This window comes from Nannobrachium achirus, assembly GCF_963921795.1.
Source record: "Nannobrachium achirus genome assembly, chromosome: 18".
NCBI lineage: Eukaryota > Metazoa > Chordata > Actinopteri > Myctophiformes > Myctophidae > Nannobrachium > Nannobrachium achirus.
The window spans coordinates 11,551,225-11,563,555 of record NC_137825.1 but is presented as its reverse complement, the minus strand read 5'-3'; the positions used below and the strand labels follow the sequence as shown (position 1 = coordinate 11,563,555).

The following is a 12,331-nucleotide window of genomic DNA, read 5'->3' as shown; positions in this document are numbered from 1 at the left end:
CGGCAGGTTCCCAGAGAGAGAGATAGAGAAAACAAAAGAACATGGCCAGGTATTTCTCGAGCAGCACGGACATCGGGGACACGTGGGAGCGCGTGGCCTCGGCCTTCTGGCAGCGGTACCCCAACCCGTACAGCGGCCACGTGCTGACCGAGGACGTGGTGTACCGCGCGCTGACCGCTGACGGCCGCCAACTCCTCACCAGACGCCTCCTGACCAAGACCAGCCGGCTGCCCCGCTGGGCCCAGCGCTTCCTCCCCGCCAGGGCGTCCCACTGCGTCCGCCTGCTGGAGGACTCCGTGGTGGACCTGGCGTCCCGGAGCCTGACCACCTACACCTGCAACGTTAGCCACACCGCGCTCATGAAGGTGGAGGAGCGCTGTGTGTATGTGTACGGGCCGTCCGAGGACTCTTCCTCCTCCACCCAGCTCAAACGAGAGGTTTGGATCTCCTCCTCCGGCGTCTACGGCCTCAACAGAGCCGTCCAAGAGATGGCGCTAGCCCGCTACAAGGCCAACCAGAAGAGGGCCGTGAAGGGGCTGGAATACACGCTGTCCAGGTTGCGTGATGATGGAGGGGAGCCCCCAGGGGGCACGCCATGAAAGATGAGTCGCTGAGTCAGGGAAGTGGCGAGGAGTGGAATCGGCTGAGGTTGTTACCAAGTTGATGCCCCTCGTGGCTTGGGAGCTTGGGAGCAACGAACTACGAACACAACGGTGGGGGCCGAAAGTCGGGGGCCGAAGATGTACTGGCCTCCTGTTTTACAACTTCTAACGGTGCTGAGTCGGCTCATGTGGCTTGACGCGGCGACTCGATCGCTACCGCTCGCTCGGCGGTGTCTCACGTGGCTCAAGGTCGCCTGAGACGGCGCGCCTCTGTCATAGTTTTGTCAATAGCGATACTTGGCCAAAACAACGAGAGAAGCACTTCCGTGCTGGGCGTGGCCTTGGTAACAACCTCAGCTGATTCCCCTCCTCGCGGGGAGGTGTGGAGCAAAACCAGCATTGCATTGTATTGCTGGTGTTGGTCCACCATGTTTGATCAAGTTCAGAGTCAACACAGCCATCTACCTGGGGATTTTAGAGCAGTTTGTGCTTCCATAGGTTGACATGCTGATTTCCTTTAGCCAGAAGCACTTGGCACCTGCCCACAGAGCCAAAACTACTAACTGGTGTATTGACCATGGTATTGGGCTTAACTAACCAGCCAACTGGCCTGACCTGAACCCCACATAGAATTTGTGTTGTGTTGTCAAGAGGAAGATTTTACCCTAAGATCGGTCTATAATTGGTCTCGATTTATTAAACTAAAATTCAAAGGTTGCAAATGTACATGAAAATCTAATCATTATTCCCAAACACAATAAAATGTATTTCCATTGAACTGCTCACATTTAAAATATAAATCTATTATGTTACATTACCGTTAGGTATGCACAATTTTACAATATTTTAAACCGTTGCAATGCATAGTTGTGATATCGACTACACTGGCAATATACGCTCTGTAAAAATCAAACCTCGGTTCGAAGTGAAGCGGTGAATTTTTATTCTATGTGTTCTAGAGCTATGAAATCTGTGTTTTAGATCTATACATTCTGTGTTCTATATTTTTATGAATTCTGAATTCTGAATGATTTTATCTGGAGGGCTTATCTGAGGCTTGACCAATCCTCAATCCTGGACGCACAGGACACACAAAGCCACTCCTTGGAAGCGGCTTTCACCGCTTCAAAAAAGGTTGGTTGTAGGTCCTGCACTGAAGGACCTACAACAAGTACTCTGCAAACTGCAATGCAGGATCTCTTTGATGTCAACAGAGTCACTTCTCACTGGAACATAAAGTGCAAGAAGGTCAATGGTACAAAAAAAGAATGTGATGTTCTGGACCATGTGTTATACTGTGTGTGTGTGTGTGTGTGTGTGTGTGTGTATATATATATATATATATATATATATATATATATATATATATATATATATATATATATATATAGTGCATTGTTCAACAACCTTTTTGAAATGAAGTGCCACTTTTTGGAGCGGTGAAAGCGCTCCCAATAGACAGGTATGTCCGTGGGTATGTGGGTGGGTGGGTGGGTGGCTGGCTGGGTGGCTGGGTGGCCGTGTCCGTAGCCTGGCAATACCTTGAGTGGCCACACACAACACACTAGTTAAAGGAGGGGCGCTGTTTTGTGCAGGCCAGGCACACTCACCACTCACTCACACACGCACGCAACACACACACACACACACACACACATAGCTGCTCAGATTCACCGCTCCACTTCGAACCGAGGTTTGATTTTTATTTTCTGAGTGTCGGTGTGCCATGTCAACATACATTTTAATGACAAATATTATTACATATTCTGATTGGCAGGACATTTTTATAAGGATCATTAGACTCAGAGCAATAATCCACCTATCTCCCCGACCCCCTCCCCAGTCAGACGTCAGAGTTTTAATGAATGTAGAATTATCTGCAAGATGTCATTTGCTAGAAATTAGCTAACTTCATTTAATTGACCACGTTTAAAAAATGTTTTAATGACAAATATGTTGTCATATTTTGATTGGCAGGACATTGTTAAAACGATCATTAGACCCAGAGCAATAAATCACCTATCTCCCCGACTCCCTCCCCAGTCAGAGTTCAGAGTTTTAATGAATGTAGAATTTTGTGCAAGATGTAACTTGCTATATACATTAGCTAACTTCATTTAATTGACCACATTTAAAAAAATATTTATTTTTAAAATAAAAATCCTCTCTCTCACATTTCTGCCAGTGTGCCAGTGATCACCCTCCCCTGTGCCAATGTTGGCACCCGTGCCTAATGTTACCTACCCCTGTGTTAGATCATACACAGGAAACTGGCGGCCCGAGGGCTACATGCGGCCCCCACCTTCACAGGTTAATATCGGAATACTGATATAATATTGATTTCAGCTGTTACAATTCCAAAATATATGCAAAGATGACCCGCTTTAGTAGCTTAATGACAAGTACTAGTCTTTTTTATGTCCCATGTATTTGTATTTATAAGTTCATAAAGTTAACACAAGAACATATAAATGCATTTGAAATCAAATAAAAATGTTACTTTTCAGTAATTCAGGATTCCAATAAAAAAATGGCAGATCTACAAGCTCAAAACGTGTGCGTCTTGAGCTTGTATTTTTGCTAGTTTCGACTGTATATGCATTGTGGCCCTCTGGAGTGAGTGTGAAAATATAGTGGCCTTCTCCATCATCAAAGTTGCCCACCCATGCATCATTGTGGTCACCACATGCTTAATGCCCCCATGTCACAATCTAGCGCGTGTATGTTCGGTGCTTGACACTACACTGAACTAAGCATAATCAAGTCAGTACTGGAGATGTGACGTAACGGCGTGGATTTAGATAGGGCAATTCTTTCACCATAAAATGCTGCATTCAAGCTCAGGAGAGTTTGAACAAGGCGATTCTCTTGAATGCTGCCTTCAGTTATGGTATGGAAAGAGGGCATTTGCATTTCTTTCACCATAGTGAAAACTGCATTCATGGTCTGGAGAGGGCACTTTTTACAGCAAAGGGCAGTCTTTGTGCTGTCTGTGTGCACGTGCCGTGTCACACGTGGCTCAAGGTCACCTGAGACGGCGTGCCTCCATCATGGTTTTTCAATAACTATACTCGGCCAAAACAACGAGATAAGCACTTCCGCGCTGGGCGTGGCCTTGGCTCAGCTCCGGGAGGAAAAAAACATTCTCGCGGGTGGGAGAGGGTGAACAAGCTATCTCTGTATGAATCTATCTGTATTCTTGTCTAGTGTGTATTTATGTCTGCTGTTCATGTTCTTTTGTTTTTCATGTTTTTATGGGCCCCTCTTGAAAATGAGATCTGCATCATTCTAGGCTATACCTTCAATACAAATTTGAAAAATCCTCCTAGCCGGAGAATGGAGACCGGCACTTCAAAAAATCCCTACCAGCCCCGGGGGGCTTTCATTTCTTGCCGGGGTTGATCGTCTCCGGGTCCTTGTCGACGCCGTCCTTGTCCTTGTCGATGCCGTTCTCGTCGATCCACCGCACGCGGAAGGAGGGGAGGTTCAGGATGAAGCGGTTCTTGATCTCCTCGGCGCACCTGTTGAGCAGATCCCGGGCCTCCTCGCGGGTCAGCTCTGGCTTGTAGTAGCGGTCCAGGATGGAGAGGGTGAGGTGCGCTCCCAGGCCGTGTGCGGCGAAGGGCGGCTCTGCCACGGAGCCCAGGTAGTCCATGTAGTAAAGACCGGGGCCTTCCTCCTCGTCGTAGCCCGCCAGCAGCAGGTTCACGACGTACGGCGTCCGGCTGCGGATGTAGTCGGCCAGGTTCTTGCGGGTGAAGTGCGCGGCGGCGGCCGGACTGAGCTCGTAGCCCTTCATGGTCTTGTAGAGCTGGACGTTCCTCTGCATGAGCTCGGCAAACTGCACCGTGTCCCCGGCCTCTCCGCAGCACAGCAGCAGCACCTTGTCGCTCAGCTTGAACATCTTGTCGTGGTCCTGCTTCATCTGCACGATGTTGTTGACCGCCACGGTGTCGGCCGCCACCACCACGAAGTCCGGGCCCCGTATGGCAATCAAATAATCCATTGTGCAGATTAGGGTAGTTATATAACACTCTTCTAAGTGACTGGAACAGATGAGAACAGAAAATGCACACTTGTTCAAGAATACAGGTGAATGGGTGTCCTTCTTATATTCTCCCTCTCTCGTGGGCTAGCAGTGACGTCACACAGTTCAAAGTTGTTATTGGCTGAGAGGCATCGTCGGCGTCTCCGAAAATAGAAATACAAAAATTCAGAGAACAACTTTATTTACCCGAGCTTTATCCTGGCAAAGATCACTGTCAAGGCCACCCTTTATATATAGTGTTCAGCTGTGTACAGTGTGACATCATAACCCGTCATCAGCTGTGTACAGTGTGTCGACTCGAGTGTGACATCAGTTTTGCCATATATGTCATCACAGATGATGTAATGGATAACTGTCGTCGAGGACTGCCCAGGCAAGCGGCGAACATAAAACATAGTGTGGAAGAAATAAGTTGCAGGATCGCTACCGGTATCCCTCAAACCAAGTAAGGGAAGGGGATAGTAAGGTATGTCAAAAGAATTATAGGCCTTAAAAAATCCAGGTCCCAGGCACTCGCAGTGTATCTTTGAGAGAAAAGGCCTTCATTATTGTGGTTGCTGTAGGCAACCACACTATTATTCTATTATTGCGACCGTAGGTCGCACTTACTACAGAAAGCTCCACCAGGTGTCCGTGCGTCAGTCAGTCCGTCCGTCACACGTCAGACGTCACACTTTTGCCCTGCTCATATCTCCGCAACCGTTGCCCTGATCCATGCCAGATTTTGCACACACACTCCTTACCTGCCAAACTACAACCTCCAAGGACCCCCGGAGCTCCAGGGACCCCCAGCTCCCTCGGGGACCCCCAAATGTAAAAAATGAGCACATGTGCAAAAATTACCAAATGACCACCCCAACGGGGCTGCTCACGGGGAATTCCTGGGGACCACCCACTCCTGGTGCTCCAGAACGGATGCAAAAGTGGTGACGCCCCCAGTGGAGGACCCCCTCCACTGCAGCTCACATAAAATGCCGTAACTCGGCCTAGTAGCGTTCGGGAGAGCCGGGGCCGGTACCTATTCGTCCGCCAAGGCAACGCGGAGACCCCACCCCTCATTTCTCACATGGCCCTCTTCTAGCGCCACCTTCAGGCCGATTTTTACAACACATTTTTGCCCACTACTCCTACAGTTTTGGCCCTAAAATCACGCAAATTGCTACACAATATGTCTACACTCATCCCATCAACATGAATCTGTCCCATATAGCGCCACCTTCAGGCCCATTTTTAAAAACACATTTTTGGACACTGCTCCTACAGATGTTGCCCTAAAATCACGAAAATCACTACACAGTATGTCTACACTCATGTCATCAACATGGCTCAGGCAGATTTTGGAAAAACACATTTTTGCCCTATTTGTGGAGATAAGTGACCTACGGTCGCTTATCTCCCGATTAGGGAGTCTTACTGGTTTTTATATACACCTAAAGTAACCCTTTGTTCTGCAAACCTTTTTGTAACCATTAAGTTCAATGGACATTCTGTAACCAAAGAGTCAATTATTGTGTTTGTTTATTCAACTTTCAGCATGAAACTTCAAATCCAAAATGTCTATCAGAAAGTCCAATAACCTAAAAACACAAATCTAAAATCCACTATCATTTAAGAGTCGGCACTTGTATGGTTGGGGTTGGGGATCTCTTGTATCTCTCAGTTGTGCATGTTGAGAGTGTCCAGGTCGTCTCCATTCCTTGTTTGGCAACCAGAGATCTCCCTCCTGAGAGGTAGCCAGTTTCTGAAGTTTGACTTCAACCACTTCCTTGCGTACAACACATTATCTGTACCTCCTGGAGGTCCCTGTCAGATAGACCCATGAATTATCACCTCAGATGATCCATGAGAACTGTAGAGTGACGTTTGGGGTCCCAGAGATGTAAAAACAACCACACCTAGTGTGAAGTGAGCGGTGCCTTTTTATGACTTCATTTCATTAAACGTCTCGGAAAGCTTGGCCAATGCCCATCTTTGCGGGGCGGACATACTGTACATACAGACAAAGCCAGATGTAGGAGCGGTTAGCACCGCTCAAATAAATGCTTAATGCATATCACACTGGTTGAGGATCGCTACTTTATGTAGCTTATACCGAACAGGAAGTCTTGTCACTGATCGCTGTCTTGATACCAAGCTCATTCTGAGTGCTCTCCTGGTTATTCTCAGAACGTCTCAAAACATGGCAATGTTGAACCACACATAGGCCTTCCAAGACGTTCAACCACTCCTTTAGACGTTTAGAGAGGTAGTTGCTGCAAAAGTCCTTCCAGGTATAATAGGTCACGTCTCTCCCCTTCATCTCGAAGAAATTCGATCTATGTCGTCCTCCTAAGACGAGCCCTCTGTCCTCCATCAGAGTCTCCAGTCATCTCGATTCTCCATACGTCTGGCCGGTCGGTCGGTCTGTCTGTCTGCTTGCACTGCCCGCAAATAATGGGCATTCACTATTAGTAAGTGATGAATAGAAAAGAGAAGAAAATCATGATTAATAAAAATAATACAAATATCAATCCATTCAGGATCTTCGCATGAAACTTCTCATCCCATGGCAGTTGTACCCTCTGCAGCCGACGTTGCAGCCAACGGAACCAATCTCTCTTATTTGTCTTACGCTTCTTAAGCTGTCTTAGCGAGATGTAGCCCTTCGGCTTGTCCGTCCGCAACATAGCTAAAGGCAAACAGAACACAAGAGTTTAAATATTCAGACACTGGACGTTGTTATATGTAGGCCTATGGCCTGGGTATGACGTCACACCAGCAACCACTGCACAGAAGAATATAGGCCTACTGGTCAAATGTTGTCCAAAAATATTTTCACGATATGTATCTATGGAATCGAGAAAATGTAATGCCTCAACTCCTACATTCCTATAGTCTGTCCTTGTACCTTTAATGCCCACATATGGAAATCTCTGATGTCTGGGAATTCCCATATATGGACATATTGTGTCAGTGTGGTTGTTGCAACGCGAGTCACACTTGCAAATGAATTCCATCCTGACATGGAAATCCTAACTTAATTTATGGACTCCAGTCTAAAAGTCCAGCAAATTGAAACATTCAAAGAACAGCAATCATCATAGAAAAACATTCATTTACAGCGCTGTGACAGTCACACAACATAAACATACGTCCTTCACCAACGACACACAAGACAAGAAGACTAACTTGCCCTGCCCTGACTCTCATCACTTCATAATTGGCTAAAGCAAAAACAATCACAAATTCTTCTCTACAGAGCTAGTTAACCCATTTAGGCCTATAATTATTGAATGCTTTAACCAGTGAAAAATAGCAGATATACAAGCTTGTAGATCTGCTATTTTTGAAAAAGTCGTGAAAATGTGTGCAAATCTTTGAATATATGTATTTTCAAAGCGAACGTTTGTAACAAAGATTTTGCTTCTGGGTGGTCCCTGGAACGAAATATTTTTAGATGCAGGTCCGTGGCACTCGGTACTCGGTGCCGCGCTGTGAGCTTGTATATCTGCTATTTTTCAATAGTTAAAGCATAAAATAATGATACACAATATGTGTACCCGTTTTAAAAGACAAGAACATTATCTTCTTCAGTCATAAAACAAATGTGCCACTGATTGGCTGCCAGCTGTGACCTTCCATCCATCCTATACTCCCTACATTCTGACCTCTCAGCGTTCAACTTCAAGTTACTGTAGCAATAAAACGTAATCAACGCTAAGAAATATAATATAATAATATAATATAAATACGCCTCATCAGTCCTTGTCCCTTTTATGCCCATTTATGGAGATCCTTGATATCATCAATATTAAGCCCATATCTGGGAATGCCCATATTTATTTTTATTTTATTATTTTGAAAATGTATATATTTTTGAGCGGTGGTAAACCGCTCCATAGAGTGGCTGGCTGTGCGTGTGTCTGTAGCCACTTTTCCTCAGCGTTAGCAATATGTGTGTGTGTGTGTGTGTGTGTGTGTAGCCATATTACATCACCACTTATCAATTGAAGACGTTATGCAAGCACGACCACCGCTCACTTCACATTGGGTGTGATTTTTTAATGATCAATAAGATAAGAATCAATCAATCTACAATGACATGAATAGCTGGCTCCATATTGCAGTCATGTCGTAGATGTCATGGACGACAGACGTCCACCACATGAAGTCTGAGATCCATATAAAGCCATTGTTAACATCATGTGCGCTTCACATGATGCAGAATATATTCACCCGACAGGGCAACATACTGTAGTCCTGGGGAAACTTTATTTATTCTCGATAAACTTTTTTTTTGTGAATGTTATTTACCATGATAGGGAATCGATAGAGAATCAATGGGAGTCCCTGCCAAAATCTTTTACAGTTAACCAAACGGACCCTTGGTGGGTCTGTAACTCTGGGAGTTTATAAAATGGGACCAATTGGTTCATTTGGGTCCCTTGTACACTCCCAGAGTTAAAGTAACACTGAGAATGTTGGGATCCCAGAGATTTAAATTGGTATCAAATGAAGGTCCGTGGTCTAATGCATATCAGACTGAGGGTCCTTCAAATTAAAAAGACTGCTATAGAACCACACTGTAAAAAGCCTGTCTAACATGGGGTTCCCCAGCGTTATATCTTTTCAAATGGAGGTCCACAGGGTAATGTATCAATTTGGGGGTCCTTGAAATTGAAAAAGATTGAGAGTCACATCTCTAACACTGCTCTAAAAGAGACCAAAAAGATGTGAAAATAGCTGATCTACAGTTTAGTTTACAAGCAGCTAATAGCACAAGCTTACAGACTCGAGCTTGTAGATCTGCTATTTTCACAATTCCTTAAGTGTCTTTACATTCATGGATTTATTTTAACGGTTATTTTGAAAAATGATAGATTTCTTTCCTCAAAATGTTAGATTTTTGAAACATCTTTTGAAATAATAATTTCAAAAAAATGTACAAAATGTGGAGAGAGAGAGAGAAAAAAAAAGATGTTTACTTGCGACCTATAACAACGGGTCCCAACGCATTGTTGTGTTTCCAGAACAATCCTTTCAGCAGAGAGAAATGGTTCCAGAGGTTCTGCATCTCATGCCAGACCTTCAGATTGGCGGACTTACTCAGTTCCAAAACCGTGGTTGGTCGGTCGGGTTCCAGGGGGTCCACGGCTAAATTACTGATTATAGAAAACAAATGCAAGCCTTACACGGATTGTACACTCTTCTGAGTCATTTCGGTCAGTGGGCTCATATTCCTGCGGAGATCTGCTCAATCCCCGCTCCTCAATTCCTCTTGTTCTTGACAGTTCTGTTCCAGTCCTTCAGGCCCTCTGGAAGAGACATGTCCCCGTCGTCCCCGCCCGCCCCCTCCACAAACTCCTCGTACGTGGACATCTCTGCGAAGGGCCTGGGCCCCAGCAGCTCCACCAAGTCGGCCTTGTCCAGGACCTCGTTCTCCAGCAGACGCAGGGCCACCTTGTCCACCTCGGCCTTCTTGTCCGTCAGGAGGCTGTAGGTCCGCTGGTAGGCGCCGTCGATCAGAGCGCGGACCTCGGCGTCTATGAGCTGGGCCGTGGCCTCGCTGTAGGGCTTCTCCAGGACCACCTCGTCCTGGCGCGGAGGTTCGAACGAGACCAGGCCCACCTTTTCGTTCATGCCATACTGGACTATCTGGGCGTAGGCGCTCCGCGTGACTTTGAGAAGGTCGTCCTGAGCTCCGGTTGTGATCAGCTTGAAGAAAATCTGCTCGGCCACTCTTCCTCCCAGAGACATGCACATCTTGTCCAGCAGCTGTTCTTTGGAGTGCAGATACTGGTCGTTGGGAATGTACAGGTTGTAGCCCAGACCTTTACCTCTGGAGATGATGGACACCTTGACGAGTGGGTCAGCGTGTTCCAGGAACCAGCCAGCTACAGCGTGACCGGCCTCGTGGTACGCGACCGTCCTCTTCTCCTCTGGCTGCAAAAGCCGAGACTTCTTCTCCAAGCCCACTATGACTCTATCTATGGCCTGTTCAAAGTGCTTGAGGTTTATGGCGTCCGCGAGATAGCGGGCGGCTATCAACGCGGATTCATTACAAACGTTGGCGATGTCGGCGCCTGAGAAACCGGGCGTCAGGGTGGCCATCTTCTTGGCCAGTGCGTCTCTGTCTGTGTCAGCTTGCAATTTCAGGGGTCCGAGGTGAACTTTGAAGATGGACGCCCGGCCTCTGAGATCCGGAGGACTGAGATATATCTGTCTGTCGAAGCGCCCAGGTCTCCTCAGAGCCGGGTCCAACATGTCCGGTCTGTTGGTTCCAGCTAACACCACAACGTTGGTGGACGAGTTGAACCCATCCAACTCCACCAGTAACTGGTTGAGCGTGTTCTCCACCTCACAATACCCTCCAGCATGATTCCTCTTGCCTCGCTTCCCGCCCAACGAGTCGATCTCGTCGATAAACAGAATGCAGGGAGCATTCTTACGAGCCATCGCAAACAGATCTCTGACCCTGGCGGGGCCCACGCCCACAAACATCTCAACGAACTCCGAGCCGTTGACGGCGATGAACGGAACCTTGGCCTCCCCTGCGGTGGCTTTAGCCAGCAGGGTCTTACCTGTGCCTGGAGGTCCTGACAGGATCGCCCCCTTGGGGATCTTGGCTCCCAGGTCCTGGTATTGCTTTGGGTTCTTCAGGAAGTTGACAAACTCCATGATCTCCAGTTTGGCTTCGTCGCAGCCGGCCACGTCCTTGAACCGTACGTCTATCTTCTCCGTCAGGACCTTGGCCGTGGTCTTGCTGATGTTGAACAGTTGGCCCATCCCCAGGCCGGGCTTCAGGGAATGCCAGCACGCCCAAACGATGCCAAAGAAGGTGATCCAGCTCAGCAGGAAGGTCCAGTCGCGCATCGTGGTGTACCGAACGGGCAGTCTGTTCGCCGCCTTGATGCCCAGCTCATTCTGAGCTTTCTCCAGGTTGCTCTCGAACGTTTCCACGCTGCCGATGTTGAACCACACGTAGCCGTCCACCGGGGTGTTCCCCGGGGAGAACACCACCCTGGCATACTGCTTGTTCACCACTTCCAGACGCTCAATCACTTTCTTAGAGAGGTAGTTGTTGCCAAAGTCCTTCCAGGTCACTTCTCTGCCTCCGTCATGGTAGAATGAATAATAGGTTAGGGCCGCTCCGCTCAGGAAGTACAAACAAAACTGCAGGCGACCGTACCAGTTAGAGTAGTCCTGAGTGCCCCTTCGCTTTTTAACCCTCCTTCTTAATGTCATGGCCTTCCGATTTCCTGTTTTCCAGCAGAACTTGTCAAGGGAAGACTTAAGAAGGCCTGCGTAGCCGCTGGATGTGGTTATATAGTCCTATGCCCTTGGTCATGATGATGTAATGTCAACAAAAAAACAAAAAAAACATCAATCACATCATTATTATCATGAACTTGCAAATCAATTCTGTCATTGTCCCTTTCATGCCCATATATGGAGATCCCTGATGTCATCAATATTAAGCCCATATCTGGGGATGCCCATATATGGACATATTGTGTCAGTATCTGTTGTTTCAAGTGGCTTATCGCCATTAGGGTGTCTTACTGGTCTAATGTAATCCTGGGCGCTGCTCTCCCTCTGCCAACCTGGGGCGAGCAACGGACTGACCTCATCATGCTTAACCATCTATGCATGAGGAGACCAAGCCGCTTCTTTTCACCTGACAGGGGAGAGTTTCCCCGGC

The 12,331-nt window shown here is 47.2% G+C and overlaps 3 protein-coding genes across 3 annotated transcripts; 1 reads left to right on the top strand and 2 right to left on the bottom strand.

The window, feature by feature from the left end:
• Window positions 1-41: 41 nt before the first annotated feature.
• LOC308302871 (PRELI domain-containing protein 1, mitochondrial-like) lies at window positions 42-599 on the top strand (the record flags this gene model as incomplete). Its single annotated transcript, XM_080747189.1, has 1 exon — window positions 42-599. The coding sequence occupies one exon, from the start codon at window positions 42-44 to the stop codon at window positions 597-599; it is 558 nt and encodes a 185-aa protein (XP_080603315.1).
• Window positions 600-3,984: 3,385 nt separating this feature from the next.
• LOC308302870 (proteasome subunit beta type-2-like) lies at window positions 3,985-4,608 on the bottom strand (the record flags this gene model as incomplete). Its single annotated transcript, XM_080747188.1, has 1 exon — window positions 3,985-4,608. The coding sequence occupies one exon, from the start codon at window positions 4,606-4,608 to the stop codon at window positions 3,985-3,987; it is 624 nt and encodes a 207-aa protein (XP_080603314.1).
• Window positions 4,609-9,897: 5,289 nt separating this feature from the next.
• On the bottom strand, window positions 9,898-11,874 carry LOC308302869 (mitochondrial inner membrane m-AAA protease component AFG3L2-like; the record flags this gene model as incomplete). Its single annotated transcript, XM_080747187.1, has 1 exon — window positions 9,898-11,874. The coding sequence occupies one exon, from the start codon at window positions 11,872-11,874 to the stop codon at window positions 9,898-9,900; it is 1,977 nt and encodes a 658-aa protein (XP_080603313.1).
• Window positions 11,875-12,331: the final 457 nt, after the last annotated feature.